At 46.4% G+C, this 15,219-nt stretch overlaps 3 protein-coding genes across 6 annotated transcripts; all 3 read right to left on the reverse strand.

Moving 5' to 3' along the window:
* Positions 1-1,156: 1,156 nt before the first annotated feature.
* LOC123119310 (15-cis-zeta-carotene isomerase, chloroplastic) lies at positions 1,157-5,020 on the reverse strand. 4 transcript variants are annotated; one of them, XM_044539064.1, is made up of 5 exons: positions 4,404-5,020; positions 2,366-2,512; positions 2,066-2,275; positions 1,587-1,925; positions 1,157-1,425 (listed from the first exon to the last, which is right to left on the reverse strand). In XM_044539064.1, exons 1-4 carry the CDS (start codon positions 4,833-4,835, stop codon positions 1,590-1,592), a joined length of 1,125 nt encoding a protein of 374 aa, XP_044394999.1. In that variant the 5' UTR covers positions 4,836-5,020; the 3' UTR covers positions 1,157-1,425; positions 1,587-1,589. The 4 variants fall into 4 exon arrangements, with proteins under 4 accessions (XP_044394999.1, XP_044394998.1, XP_044394997.1 ...); XM_044539063.1 differs by having other exon boundaries at positions 1,157-1,450; positions 1,574-1,925; XM_044539062.1 differs by having other exon boundaries at positions 1,157-1,450; positions 1,557-1,925.
* Positions 5,021-7,542: 2,522 nt separating this feature from the next.
* Positions 7,543-9,199, reverse strand: LOC123124216 (pentatricopeptide repeat-containing protein At3g53700, chloroplastic-like). The gene has a single exon (XM_044544878.1). It carries the CDS (start codon positions 9,140-9,142, stop codon positions 7,679-7,681), a length of 1,464 nt encoding a protein of 487 aa, XP_044400813.1. The 5' UTR covers positions 9,143-9,199; the 3' UTR covers positions 7,543-7,678.
* A 1,873-nt stretch (positions 9,200-11,072) lies between these two features.
* On the reverse strand, positions 11,073-14,654 carry LOC123124217 (ureide permease 1-like). The gene is made up of 8 exons (XM_044544879.1): positions 14,574-14,654; positions 13,678-13,999; positions 13,424-13,562; positions 12,869-13,037; positions 12,694-12,725; positions 12,502-12,611; positions 12,002-12,376; positions 11,073-11,727 (listed from the first exon to the last, which is right to left on the reverse strand). The coding sequence occupies exons 2-8, from the start codon at positions 13,912-13,914 to the stop codon at positions 11,569-11,571; spliced, it is 1,221 nt and encodes a 406-aa protein (XP_044400814.1). The 5' UTR covers positions 13,915-13,999; positions 14,574-14,654; the 3' UTR covers positions 11,073-11,568.
* Positions 14,655-15,219: the final 565 nt, after the last annotated feature.

The following is a 15,219-nucleotide window of genomic DNA, read 5'->3' on the forward strand; positions in this document are numbered from 1 at the left end:
ACATCACAATTGTTATTCTTTGGCAAAAACGAAAAAATTAGAGTGGCAATTGTGATACATTGTCAAAGATTAAGAGTGAAAGGATTTTTCTTGCATTTGCTATGAAATGGCATTTTTTTCAAAAGTTAAAAGTGGCAAAAGTGAGATGTCAAATTCCAGTGGCATACGCTACCGTGCCCAAAAAGGTATAGGGTTCCTCTGCCTCCCGTCGGGTCGCCGCCGGTCCGCCTCATCTCCGGTGGTCACAGGCCATGGCGGCGCGATGGACCCCGGCCCTTGCTGGCGGGAGGGCTCCATTTTTAGATGCTCCTTCAAGTTTTGTTAGGGTTTGTGTCATATTTAGGAAGACAAGACGGCGATGGCTTCCTAAAGATGGAATAAGGTTCTCCTCGTCTAGCCCCCGCCTCGATGGTATGTCTAGCATCGTCGGTGGGCGTGTGGAGGTGTGTCTCCAGCGAGTTTGCCCTTGATGGATTTGCTCGGATCTAATTGTAGTTCGTCTACGTTCTTGTGTTTTTAGGTTGGATCCTTTCAATCTACGCTACTCTTCAATGACGGTGGTTGCTCTTCCGATGCGTTTGTCCTATGGGGCCTTACCATGACGACTTTCCGACTATCTACCACAACAAGTTTTGCACGGCTCTGGCGAGGGAGGGGCGATGACAACGACGCACCTTCGGCTCGCTTCAGTGGTCGTAGTCGTCGCTAGACGGTCTATGGTCTATATGTAATTTTTGTTATTTCTGATGCTCGTTGTATTGCCACGATTGAAGATGAATAGATTGCAAGTTTTCTCGAAAAGAAAAACTAGTCACACACGCAAAGTGGGCAAAAGCTAGTGGCATAAACAAAGTTTCCCGTTTTAGAAAGACAAATACAACAATATTATCGTACATGCCCTCTAATGGCTGCTGATAATAGTATCAACAACTTCCAGTGTGCCGGCACTGTTTGTTCTTCTACTCCCTCCATTCCAAATGAATTGAAGTTCTATTCCCCCCCTCAAACAAATTTATCCAAAAAAAAAGATAAAATTTACATCATTAAACATACATAGTACAATATATATTTTATATAAAGTATGCAATGAAACTAATTTGATGCTCCAGGTGTTGATATATATTTCTATAAATTTGAAAATTTGACTCAGAGCAAAGATAGAACTTCAGTTGATTTGGTAACTAGTGAGTACATGCACAATTTATGGGATGTTTCCCAAGCTGCAGCATGGCTTGAGCTTTCATCTGCAGCATCAGCTGGGTGTTTCTTCTTTTGGTGAGTAGTCCTCTTTTACTTACAAATGGATGCCTGAACAAACAGGCCAGTAGTAGCATTACAATCCTAAGTGCAGCAAGCTCATCCATCTGCTCATGGCTATTTCTTTTGTTTCTGTTGGCTGGCATGTTCCCATAATACTCCCTCCGTCCCAAAATTCTTGCCTTAGATTTGTCTACATACAGATGTATCAAGTCACGTTTTAGTATTAGATTCATCCGTATCTACACAAATCTAAGACAAGAATTTTGGGACGGAGGGAGTACTACAAAATGACATACATACACACATCATCAACCTGCATTCACCGTTAGTTACCAGGGAAGCCGGTAGCTGGCCGCCTGCATCAACGGATGCGCAAAGTACGCGCCCAGGGTCAGAGCCACGATCGTGATGTACGGTAACCGGATGAACTCCTTGTAATAATCATCAGGTAGTTTCTGCCGCCCATCAACGATCGCAGCGAACGGCACGACGCTGGTCCTCTTCTTCAGGACATCAAAGGCTTCGCCATAGCGCGACGCGAGCCTCCTGTCGCCGTTCCAAACGCCAAATGCATGGTGGCCGATCAATCCAACGGAGGCCGCGACGGCGACCGAGTTGCCGATCCATAGCGTGTGAGCTAAGCACCAGATCACCTGCCCAACAAACTAAAAAGATAACTGTTGATTAGATAAAGCACGTATTAACATGATGCACAATACAGAAAAGGAGCTTCAAACTCCTAGCGCAAGAATTTCATGACCCATATATATCTTAGTATAAGCTAGCACGGCCTTTGTTAGACTACCTGTGGATGTCTCGTGATGCGCATTATTCCAGTTTCCCACATGTGTAATTTTGGCTTGTCCACAGCTGCCACTTCTAAAAGATTGAAAGTAGATGGATACAGAAACAAGAATGAGATGAAATTCGACAGCCAAACAAGCTCATGGACGCCTGAAACGCCTTTAACATCCCACAGCTGAATACCACCGTAACGATGATTTATGAAGTAGACCTGCAAGTTATATAGGACAACTTTCTAAGATACAGGAAGGCTTACCATCTAACAAAAGAAAAAAGAAAAAACAATATACAAAATACTCACAATAGTGCTAAGTGCCAGAGGTAGTGATATTCCAGCAAACAGCACGCGGTAAGCTCGCTCGCCTATTATTTTCTCACCAGTTTCACGTAAGCTTGCCATGCCACTATGGACTAAAGCAAAGATGAGGGTAAGGAGCAACAAAACGACCTGCAATGGAAAGACAGATGGTAAATATATCTATCTAGCCACATGATTACAATTAATTGCCAAGCTAAGAAATATCGTGTGCAGTATATTAGTAACATACAACATGTTAAATGTGTCTTTATGGGTCATGATACCATCAAAGCAATAAGAAAAACAACCCAAGCAGTAAAAGATGAATATAAAGCAAAATAGCAAGAAATGACTGATGAACCGGATCATATAAATGATTGCAATCATGCAATGCAATGCAATTTAGCACTCCTCACATTTATACCAGGCCTATTAATCCTGTCTTAAGTCAAACCTTTTAAAGTTTGACCAAGTTTCCAGAAATAAATATCAAACATCTACAATATGACATCAATATCACTGGATCTATCATGAAATATATTTTTGTTAGGTACCGTAGATATTTGATATCTTTTCTATGAACTTGGTCAGACTTGAACAATTTTAACCTAAGACAAGATTAATAGGCCTTGTAAACATGGAAAGAGGGAGTATATATGATTGATGTTTGAAAAGAATTTCACTACAAATGCTCAATGCAGCCAAAAAAATACCAACAGAAGCATGTTATTACAAATCAATTTGGATTCACAAATACAGACTATTTATTTTGATTCATGTCCTACATTTACTAGATTTACACTAGTCTTACAAATATGGATAAGGTGTGATTTTCTCATAGATATAGCAAAGCAAGTGTAATTCATACCAGGCATGCATTTACTAATCAGCAAACGAGGTTTTACTTGGTTATTGTTAAAATATAGGGCATGGCATCGTTGAGGAAATTTGTTGAGAACTGGATTTTAGTCAAAAAATGAAAACCAATGATGATCTAAACTGTCATATGACATCGAACTAAAAATTGCTACAGTAAGCACACGGCCAAAGGACTGCGTTCGCTAAGGTTCATGTTTTTTCTTGAATATGCACGTAAGTGCGCACCAGTTTGTACTAGAAGAAAACATTCAGGTGACGTCAAACTTACATCCGAAATGAAGTTAAAAAACAGAAACAGCCAGGAAAGAGAGAAGAAGCAGAAGAAGAGCGCAAAATGAACTGTACAGCTAAACTACTCCTATCCTACTGCTTCTGAAAAGACATCACATGGCCGAGCTTGTTGTGGCAACCTCCCCGGGGCCTCCATTTCCACAAGGACTGAATCAACCCACGTCTGCATCTCCGGCCTTGCTCTGTCGAAGAGGCAGTCGTTCCGAAGACGCCAGATGTGTTATATCATCGGAGAGATCAGGGGAGCATGCACCCTTTACCTTACCAGCCCAGTCATGCTCTACAGCATTCTGTAGCCACGGCACAAGCTTGTCGCCGGCCTAAGGGCATATGGATTGCCATGAAAATTTTCTCAGGACCTTGTGCTAGAACGCTTTGAAGTCAAGCCACCCAATGATGAAGCTTCGAAGTCGAAGCCACTCTTTGGAGGCAAGCAACAAGATGATCAAATATGGAATCTTCCCTTGGACCAAGGCGAGCTACAGGGAGGCAAATTCAGTTGCTCGCGAACTTGCTAAAATTGCTAGAACGTATGGTAGTTGTGAGTGTATGAAAGAACATCCTAATGAGCTGGTTTCCTTCTTTTATGTGATGTAACTTTGATCAATACTCTTTTGTTTTTTAAATGAAATTTGATCAATACTTGATAAAGAGGGGTTCCAATTTCAAAAGAACAAATAAGTTCCATACCTACCAGAGTGCCTACTTAACTCAGTGGTTAGAGTAGTAATTTAGACACCACAGTGCAAGCCCACACAAATTCTAGTAGATGCAATTACTGCAGTACTAGTGTAGTTAGCAGCAGGCAGCATAGCGGAATGAATGGATCAATTGCTCCGTACAGGCAGAGATGGTTCTTGGGGAGGCGCACCTCGGGGCTGTCAGAGACGGCGGCGACGGCGTCGAGGAACCTGGTCCCGACCCCGGTGGCCGGGTCGATCCAGAGCACGTTGAGACCGTAGAGCACCACGGAGAGTATCCCGGCGAAGTAGGCCCAGGACGCCACCCGCTGGTCGGCCAGCCGGAACACGGCCGAGTCCTCCCCGACGAGGCCTCCCGCTCCGTCAGCGTCGCCGTCCCCCTCGCCGTCCGAGTCCGCCTCCGCCTCGGCTCCGCCGACCCTCGCGCGGACCGGGCCGGAGGAGAGGAGGCGGGGGCGCAGGGAGGAGGACACCGCCGGGGACGGGAGGCCGAGGAGGGGCAGTCTGGGCGGGCGCGGGAGGCGGAGGCGGGGGAGGTGCTGGTGGCGGAGGAGGGCAGGGGGCGGCGGCGCGGCGAGGTGGAGGCGGAGGTGGGACGCCATGGCCGGCGGGGCGGTGGGGGCGGCGGAAAGGCCCGAGCTTGGGGATTGGGGCGGTGGTGGAGAGTGGAATGGGGCGGTGCGGTGGTGCCGGTGGGGCGCGGGTTAGAGTGGTGGCGGCATCTTTGAGGAGGGCTGTGGGAGGAGAAGCAGAGGATGCGGTATTGGAGCGTGGCGCCGGCGTCCGGACGGGACGGGAGAAAATATCAGGGGCTCCAAACTCTTGAATGCTTCCATGCTCTCAACTTTCAATAGTAATTCAAATATTTTTTTTAAAAAATCTGTTTTTTAATGATCAGGTGTTTTTTTTTCAGGAATACAACCTCATCCCTTAAAAAGGAGGGGACATTTGGGGCAGCGGTAAAGTTGTTTTCTCGTGACCACGAGGTCATATGTTCGAGTCTTGGAAACAGACTCTTATAGAAATATATAAAAAATTAAGCGAAAAGTTTTTTATGAGAAATTTTTTCAATCCATTCAACAATTATGGCAGTACATATAACAACAACAACAACAACAACAATAAAGCCTTTAATCTCAAACAAGTTGAGGTAGGCTATAGGTAAAACCCATAAAAATTCGCGACCAACTCATGGCTCTGGCACATGGATAACAAGCTTCCACGCATCCCTTTTCATAACTAATTCTTTGGTGATACTCCAATCCTTCAGGTCTCTCTTAAAGGATTCCTCTCATGTTAAATTCGGTCTATCCCGACCTCTCTTGACATCTCCGCACGCTTTAGCCGTCCGCTATGCACTAGAGCTTCTGGAGGCCTACGCTGAATATTTTGAAACCATCTCAGACGATGTTGGACAAACTTCACTTCAATTGTTCTACCCCAATTCTATCTCGTATATCATCATTCCGGACTAGATCCTTTCTCGTGTGGCCACACATCCATCTCAACATACACATCTCCGCCACACATAACTGTTGAACATGTCGTCTTTTAGTCGGCCAACACTCAGCGCCATACAACATTGCGGGTCGAACCGTCGTCCTATAGAACTTGCCTTTTAGCTTTTGCGGCACTCTCTTGTCACAGAGAATGCCAGAAGCTTGGCGCCACTTCATCCATCCAGCTTTGATTCGATGGTTCACATCTTCATTAAAAATACCCCCATCCTCCCGCAACATTGACCCCAAATATCAAAAGGTGTCCTTCTAAGCCACCACCTGTCCATCAAGGCTAACCTCCTCCTCCTCACATCTAGTAGTACTAAAAACGCACATCATGTACTCGGTTTTTGTTCACTAAGGCTAAACCCTTTCAATTTCAAGGTTTGTCTCCACAACTCTAACTTCCTATTTACCCCCGTCCAACTATCGTCAACTAGCATCACATCATCCGCAAAGAGCATACACCATGGGATATCTCCTTATATATCCCTTGTGACCCTATCCATCACCAAGGCAAAAAGATAAGGGCTCAAAGCTGACCCCTGATATAGTCCTATCTTAATAGGGAAGTCATCAGTGTCGCTATCACTTGTTCGAACACTTGTCACAACATTATCGTACATGTCCTTGATGAGGGTAATGTACTTTGCTGAGACTTTGTTTCTCCAAGACCCACCACATGACATTCCGTGGTATCTTATCATAGGCCTTCTCCAAGTCAATGTACACCATATGCAAGTCCTTCTTTTGCTCCATGTATCTCTCCATAAGTTGTCGTAAAATGGCTTTCATGGTCAACCTCCCAGGCATGAAACCAAACTGATTTTTGGTCACGCTAGTCATTCTTCTTAAGCGTTGCTCAATGACTCTCTTTCCCATGTCTTTATTGTATGGCTCATCAGCTTAATTCCACGGTAATTAGTACAACTCTGAACATCCCCATTGTTCTTGAAGATTGGTACTAATATTTTGCGTCTCCATTCTTCTGGCATCTTGTTTGCCCAAAAAATGAGGTTGCAAAGCTTGGTTATCCATACTATCGCTATGTCCCCTATGTTGGGGAACGCAGTAATTTCAAAAAAAAAAATCCTACGCACACGCAAGATCATGGTGATGCATAGCAACGAGAGGGGAGAGTGTCGTCTACGTACCCTCGTAGACCGTAAGCGGAAGCGTTATAACAACGCGGTTGATGTAGTCGTACGTCTTCACGATCGACCGATCCTCGGCACCGAACGTACGGCACCTCCGCGTTTAGCACACGTTCAGCTCGGTGACGTCCCGCGAACTCACGATCCAGTAGAGCTTCCGAGAAGAGCTTCGTCAGCACGACGGCGTGGTGACGGTGATGATGATGCTACCGACGCAGGGCTTCGCCTAAGCACCGCTACGATATGACCGAGGTGGATTATGGTGGAGGGGGGCACCGCACACGGCTAAGAGATCAACAGATCAATTGTTGTGTCTTGGGGTGCCCCCTGCCCGCGTATATAAAGGAGCTAGGGGGGAGGCGGCCGACCAAGGAGGAGGGCGCGCCAAGGGGGGAGTCCTACTCCCACCGGGAGTAGGACTCCTTCTTTCCTAGTAGGAGTAGGAGAAGGGGGAAGGGAAGGAGAGAGGAGGAAGGAAAGGGGGCGCCGCCCCCCTCCTTGTCCAATTCGGACTAGAGGGGGAGGGGGCGCGCGGCCTGCCCTGGCCGCCCCTCCTCTTCTCCACTAAGGCCCAATAGGCCCATTACACTCCCCGGGGGGTTCCGGTAACCCCCGGTACTCCGGTATATGTCTGAAACCTCCCAAAACACTTCCGGTGTCTGAACATAGTCATCCAATATATCGATCTTTACGTCTCGACCATTTCGAGACTCCTCGTCATGTCCGTGATCATATCCGGGACTCCGAACTACCTTCGGTACATCAAAACATATAAACTCATAATATCGATCGTCACAAAACTTTAAGCGTGCGGACCCTACGGGTTCGAGAACTATGTAGACATGACGCATGGATCAGTAAGTTACTCTCCACAGTAGTGGGAAAGAAACCCTTCTGCAACATCTGGGTAACGACATCACATGATTCCTTTAGTTTCCCTTCTCTTCTAAACCCATGCATTACAACACTGTATGTGATATCACTTGGAGTCCACCACTCCTCTGCACTGTTGTTTAGCAATTCCCGAGCCTCTGAAGTTTTCCCAGCTTTGCAGAGACCATTTAATAATGCAGTATGTCTGACTATGTTTGGCTTGCAGCCATTCTTATACATATGCTTCATCATCTTTCTTGCTTGATCAATTTCCCCGATCCGGCAGAACCCATCAACAACTGCGCTATACGTGACAACGTCAGGGTGACATTCTTTTGAGATCATCTCACTTACAATCTCCTTTGCCTCAGTCATCCTCCCATTCAAGCAGAAAGAGTGCACAACTGCATGCCCATCAACACGGAACCTTTTCCCCTCTGACTCCCTCAAGAACTCCAACGCCTCATCTGCATGCCCATGCTTTGCAAGCACATGGATGAGCATGTTATACGTGACCTGATCTGGAAATAGACCCGCATCATTCCTCATCCTCCGAAGCAAACCCCGCACCTCTGCCATCACTGTATAATAGATAATCTTATCAGGTGGGCACCCATTTTGCAGCATCACACCGATCATCTCTAGCGCCTCAACAACCCTCCGCACGCTACACAACCCCTTGATAAGGCAATTGTATGGGACTACATCCAGCTCGACCCCAACACGTCGCATCCGGTCGCTAAACTCAAGCGCCTTGTCGATGCAGCCAGCAAAAACAAGCACATTCACCGCCACATTGCATATCGATATGTCAGGCGCGCACCCGTCCTTCTGCATGAGTTGGAGCACGCGCATGGCGGAGCGGAGCTTCCCCGCGCAGCTGTACGAGAGCATGAGGTGCGCGAACTGCTGCGTCCGGCGCCTCATGCGGCGGCGGATCATGAGGCGCATGACGTGCCGGGCGGGGTCGTGGAGCCTGGTGTGGCTGAGGGGGCTCAGCATTTCGTCGAACGCCTCCAGGGCGTGCCGGTAGCGCCACTGGCGGTCGGCCCAGCGGAAGAACTCGAACGCGGCGCGGGCGTCCGTCTGCGCCTGCGCGCGGAGCACGGCGCGGACCTGCGGCGGGGAGAGCACCCGGAGCAGGTGCCGGAGCTGCGCCTCCAGCTTCGGGGTCCACGAGCCCCGGAGCTCGAGCAGCTTGCAGGTGTCGCGCACGAGGCGGCTGCGCGACTCCTCCGCGAGGTCATCGTCGCGGGGAATCTCCTCGACGACGGGCGAGGGGGCGAGTTCTCCCGCGGCGGCCGAGGAGGATGCGGCGGCGGTGCACAGGCGGCGGGGCTGGAGGAGGAGGAGAAATGGGTTTTTGGCTAGATGCCCGGCCATGGCGCCCGCTCGTGTGCGCGGGAGGAAATGCGTTTGGTGGTTGGGAAAGCGATTGGCGATGGCCGGAGGGTGCCGCCGGCGGCGGCGGCGGCGGGCGGCAGGTCACTGGCCGACGAGCCGGAGCAGGCTGTGTGGGGTCACACCGTCAGGGCAGCCCATGTAACCTTTTGCTATGATGTCCAGTAGTCGTACGATTTTGCAATAAACCCCATGTGAAGGACAAACAATACCAAGCTTCTCCATCTTACACTCTTTCATCTGGCCTCACCCTCGTCTTGTGCTGTCTTTTAAGAGCAACTCTAGCAAAGTCGTCATATTGACAGCCTTCAAATGCTTATGGAGCGAGTCTGTTGAGATGGTGCGCAAACTCAGAGTCTTCATATTTGTTGCCTCCATAATTATGGTTGAGAAGAAGTGTGGTCTGTGTTCGTAGATGGTCGATGGTTGCTGCCCATGATGGTGGAGTTGGCTCGTGGGGTAAGATGGTTTGCATGAAGCACGAACATAGAAGAGGCGCAAGGACGACATATCTGGTGGTCTTTCTCAATTTTGTCGATGGGTGGTGACGGATATGAGATCCGGATGGCACGAGGATGACCCCCGCCTGACATGACCTTTTCCTAGCACGAGAGGACCAGGAAGGATGGATCTTTGGTGCATCAGTTATCGTGCCTACGGTAAACGCTGGGTAGCCAGGTGTAGAGAGGACCACTACTGAAAGTGTATAAGTAGTTTATGTACCGTGCGCCATGTTTTAGCCGACTGTGCTAGATATTAACTAATGTGTTCCCAAATTATTTTTGCACCCTCATCACTAAATTTAATAAAATCAAGAACTTTATAACCTTGAAGGCATAAAACAGCATCGAAGCGTTGGGATAAAGCTCTTGGTACATACGCTTTCTTACTTTCAGCTCATTTCTAGAAGTTTCTCAAAACATCTTATGCAAATTCTTTTTTAATTTGGCTAAAATTAGATATGAGGTAGACAAAGATGCTTGCTGATGGCATAGGAGCGACATGAATACTAGCTAGGATGCACCTTGTGATGTGGACACCGATCCATAATTAGACAGATGACTAAACATGCTTGTGTTTTATGGGTGGTGTGATAAATTTGGCACACTCATACTAAAGACTAGGTAGGTGCCGCCACAAGTTGATTGGTCTGGTTAGGATTAAAATTCAACAACATGGGGCCCCGATGAAATAGGTAAAGTTACCTTAGGGTTTTCTACACTAGCAGATACACCAACATTACCGCTGGATTTGAGGCCGTTGATGCCGAAAAATGCCCCACGATTTCAATATAAATTTTTGAGACAAATCAGACAGAACCAAAGTTGAACCAGCCAATATATCGGCCACTCTCAGGCTGGGCCCGATTATTCTAGGCTAACAGCCAAATCTTCTCGGGTCCGACCCAGTTACGGTGGGCTAACCTCTAGCTCTTCTCGGGTTTGACCCAGTTATACTAGGTGATCTTGTTAGACTGGGTTGTTTTCTCTGCTCCACAACACTGCTTTGGCGTCCGAGGTTGCATACGATTTCGGATGGAGATGACCTAAATAGCAAAGTTGTTCATTTCGACGATGCGAATAACATCTTAATGCTGTTTTTTTCATGTCAAAATCTGGTGTCAACAAATGTACAATCCCATTCAAGCAACAGGGCCAACGAGTATCACATAATCACATTACAAGGTCACAAAAAGAAAACAGTTGTGGCCTAATGCCACCCGATCAATTGATGGGTGCCAAATGAGGCGTAACATAATCAAATATTGTGCTGTCTTCTGATTTTACATGGAATCAAACATAATAATTTGCAACGATCTTTCATGGTGTTATGGAAAGTTACCTTTGGCGGTTTGGTTGGCAGGCGAATTAAAAAGTAGCAATAAGAAAAGTACTCCTACATGGCACGTTGAAATTTATAATAACTCAAAACACAAAAACATTTGATGCAAGAGTTTCCATGAGGTTGGACTCATTGGAATTTTGCAATACAAAATGGATTCTAGAAAGTATTTCTATGATTCCAATGCTCCAAAATTCCTACAAATTCTCTTTCAACTGCAGAACCTATTGTTTCAGGTTATGCACGGCTACATCTAACAACTCCATTCAGACCAAAACATCAGGAATAAAACCCACTTTGTCATGGCATGGCCTGCTTCCCGGATGGATCAATGTCTCTTGCCTTCCCTTCTTCCTTCCTTCCTTTCTTCCTTCCTTCCCTTCTTCCTTCATTCCAGGAGGAGTTCCAAACTAGAAGAAGAGATAGCCGATCATTTTCTGAGCCTTTGATCAGACGAAGCCATGAGCGTGGCTACAGCCGGCGGCCAACATGAGCAGCATGAACTCGACGAGCAGAGCGAACTTTCGCTACTCCATGATCCAAAATAGCAAGATGCCCCAGAATGATCACTTTGTGCTCCTGTGACCTGCTGAAGCCATGAGCGTTGCTACAGCCGCGACGAACATGAGCAGCATCAACACGAGCAGAGTGTAGGTTTTCTTGGACGACTTGCGGTACTCCCCGAATAGCACGATGCCCCAGAATGTGCTCACAAGTGGCAATGCCTGATGTTGAACAGCAATGCAGAAACAGTTAGATTCATATCCATAGGTGCAGACAAGAGTCCTCTTCTCTCTAAATATCCTTCTTGAAAGTTGCTAACATCTTATTTAAAAGTTAAAAATTATATTTACCACAGGATAGGATACTTTTTAGAGATTCAGTAGTATTCTTTTAACATCTTGAATCATACAGAATGTAACCATGCTTTTTTTTACTGTGCTGGATGCGAGCATGCATATAAGAAAGAACGACTAGAGATTGAATCAACAAACAAACCTCAACAGCATCAGCAGCAGCATAACCAGCAGCCTGCCCACCCATGAACTGGAAGCCATTGCCGAAGCCACAAAGCAAGCCGGCGAGGAGAGCCCACTGCCTGCCTTCCCAGTCACTCAGATAGGCCTTGAAGGACGACTTTGGCACGCCGGCCATCGGGCGGTAGAGGAACAAGATGTTGAGCCCGACACCGATGACAAAGCACGACACGGAGAAGTAAAAGAAGGCAGTGTACACAACCAGGTGCGGGACGCCGTCTTTCAAGGTGTGCCACTGGTCATTGGTGGCGAGGTTGAGTGCTGGGGAGAAGAGCGAGAGGCACACCCCGGCAAAGAAAACCAGCCCAAGCCCCTTGAGGGTGCTCGACCCAAACACCTGGAAAAATAATCAACAAGTTTGATTAGATCACTTCACTTCATCGGTGTTGCAAAAATCCAGTACTATCTGATTTTTGCTCTCTGAAATAAAATGGCTTGTGACAGAATTAGTACGATTTTTACCTTAACCGAACGCCGCCCTTCGAGCTCAATTAGGTATTCTGCAGTTCCTGCTTCAGCTCTGGTGGCCTCTTCTGCATAAGCTCCATTCTCTATGTCCACCTCTAGTGCATCTGAAATAGGCAAAGTTAGCAACTAGAATCTGCAACTGCAATACATCAACAGCACCAGTAGTCATGCATGCACCATATATACCTTGTTTGCTTGGCTCCATACCTCCATTTTTCCTGTTAAATTAGACATTATAACAATGGTCAGAGCAGCAGCAACCAAAAGACGTAAATGGTTTCCAAGATTGACACCTAATGCACCTAGCCGATGTAAGTGAGTGGGTGGGACGGAAAAAATGTGCAAGAAAGTGAGATGTTACCCAAGGTTGTAGCCATTTGTGGATTCACTTAGTTTTTCTTCATTATCAGCTGCATTAGAAGAGTGTACAGCAGTCCCAAGGATGACTGCAACAAGGAAGCAAGCCACTCCAGTGAAAAGAATATCCGCCCTGTTGATGCGGTTGTCCAGGAAATAATTCAGTGTTGTGCCTGAAAATACAAGACGCGTTAATAATGAGTGGAATTCTTTGAGGACACACGATAATAGCAGAGCTAACAGGTAATTTGGTGCATCGGTTTAGTTAACCGGAAATGTTCATTTTCAGATGTCAGCTGTACTCATATCTTCAAATCTGTTCATATCTTGAGCTGTTTTTAATAAATGAGCTGCCTACGATTGACAGACACTTTTTTCAAGCAACTAGAACCGTCAGATAAACTTAAACAAACTAGTGCTAACCTAGTAATTCAGTCTCTCATGTAATTTTGCTTAATAAAAGAAGATTATGATCAAGAATGGGCTGTACATGCATCACATGTATCATCAGAAACATATATAACCAGAAAAATAATAATAAGAATGTTTACAAACTTACCTATTACAACAACCATGCTTGCGCAGATAACCTCAGTAACCGAGAGACCCACATATGCCCAAGCATACTGTGTAGAAAGGTTCCCAATACTGAGCACAAGGCCCCCTGCCATTGCAAACAATACTGAAGGCCAGCTATCCTTCATAAAAAAAAATCATTCAGAGTCAGCAACCCGAATGAAAAATTGTCTGTATCAACAGGAAGTTGTTGCACAAATAAATAAATGCATGAATACTTGTAGACAGCTAATTAACCTGACTGAGCTGGGTGAAGAAATTGGGCATGTTTTGCTTGCTCTCCCCAAGCTGGCCCAGGGTAAGCGCGATGAGGACCGCGGCGAGGAGGTTGGTGATCGAGTAATCGAGGTACGTGTGCTGCGGCAGCCGTCCCCTGCGCTCCAAGAGGGTGAGCAATGCTGGCCATGTGCCCAAGAAGAGGAGGGCGGCACACATGAGAGCAATGGCACTGCCCTTGTCTTCTACGACGAACATCTTGAGAGGCCTTGTTTGATGGAGAGCACGCGATTCGGTTCAGTAGGGGGGCAGGCATCAATCAGTTGAGAGATTGGAATTTATTCTGGATACACATGACATGCATGATCAATGAGCACACTGATTCTTCATTATCAATTGAGATTTGATTTTTCAGGTTGCGAATTGGAATTAATTATGGATACACGTGATCAGTGAGCACACTGATTTCTTCATCATCCATTGAGATTTGATATTTTCAAGTTACGAATCTGGAATTGATTCTGGATATTCAATGAGCACACTGATTTTTTTCGCAAAACACCGAAATAAATAAATGAACACACTGATTTCTTCATCCCTGCAAAGCTTGCATGGAACTGAATGATTTGGGGCACTCGCTACACGGAGTAAAAATGTCATAACAAAACAAAACAAAATAAATTACCACATGTCCATCAGATTAATGATCATGAAACTACCACATATCAGATTCACTTGAAGTTCAACTCGATGTGCACGAGTTTAGCATGCTCTCTCCGCCCGCCCAGAATACTAGCTAATCTATGTGTTCGTCGGCGAGGACGCCGGCCTCTCGCTCCATGGTCCCCGGCTTTATCGGAGAGTATATTCATGTGCAAGGAGGAGGATGAGCGGGGTAAGTAGGAAGAGATACGTACCCGCCGCCGCCGGAGTTGGAGAAGACGATCCTGAACAAGTTGTGTACTACGTATGTTGCTCCCCTGCCTGCGACCTGCGTTGCTATTGCCTATATATATGTTGACACCGGTGGCGGTATTTTTGCTAGTCTTCCTTGTCGATTACGGTAACAGCAGGCGCGGTTTGTCTGTGATTCTCCCTGTTCTTCGTGTCCTCTGCAGTCACGTTGTTAACCCACGGCACGGGTGCTGTAGCATCGATATCAGCCATCCAATTTCAATCTCACGGCTGTCATCCCCCCACCCAATTATGTTAATAAATACTACCTCCATCCCGAAATAGTTGTCATCAAAATGAATAATCTATCCGGACGGAGGGAGTAGTATATTTCTGTATTATTTATTTACATTTATATTTATACTTATTATTGCTTATAAAAGCGCCAGTTGTAATTCTATGAAGCCATTCAATTTAGTGTACACAACACAACCAGCGCCCTACGATCTAAGGCATTTAATCGTATCGAAGACTCCATTTGGCTTCCGTGGTGTATCACCAAATCCAACGGCCCAAATTCAAGTGACAGCAATTGCATTTGATCTCCTGAATTAACTTTTCCTAATTTATTGCACGCACGCATGACATTGATTTACTCTTCTTAGGCAA

Source organism: Triticum aestivum, chromosome 5D (assembly GCF_018294505.1).
Source record: "Triticum aestivum cultivar Chinese Spring chromosome 5D, IWGSC CS RefSeq v2.1, whole genome shotgun sequence".
NCBI classification, from domain to species: domain Eukaryota; kingdom Viridiplantae; phylum Streptophyta; class Magnoliopsida; order Poales; family Poaceae; genus Triticum; species Triticum aestivum.

Bases quoted from the DNA above. Each gene is read 5' to 3' on its own strand.
- LOC123119310 (XM_044539064.1), bottom strand. From the start codon at position 4,835: ATGGCGTCCCACCTCCGCCTCCACCTCGCCGCGCCGCCGCCCCCTGCC. The intron at 2,513-4,403 runs GTGCGCCTCCCC...TTTCCATTGCAG, and splicing joins CCGTCTCTGACAGCCCCGAG to GTCGTTTTGTTGCTCCTTAC. The intron at 1,926-2,065 runs GTAGTCTAACAA...TTATCTTTTTAG, and splicing joins GCATCACGAGACATCCACAG to TTTGTTGGGCAGGTGATCTG.
- LOC123124216 (XM_044544878.1), bottom strand. From the start codon at position 9,142: ATGGCCGGGCATCTAGCCAAAAACCCATTTCTCCTCCTCCTCCAGCCC.
- LOC123124217 (XM_044544879.1), bottom strand. From the start codon at position 13,914: ATGTTCGTCGTAGAAGACAAGGGCAGTGCCATTGCTCTCATGTGTGCC. The intron at 13,563-13,677 runs GTTAATTAGCTG...TTTTTTATGAAG, and splicing joins TCTTCACCCAGCTCAGTCAG to GATAGCTGGCCTTCAGTATT. The intron at 13,038-13,423 runs GTAAGTTTGTAA...TTGTATTTTCAG, and splicing joins AAGCATGGTTGTTGTAATAG to GCACAACACTGAATTATTTC.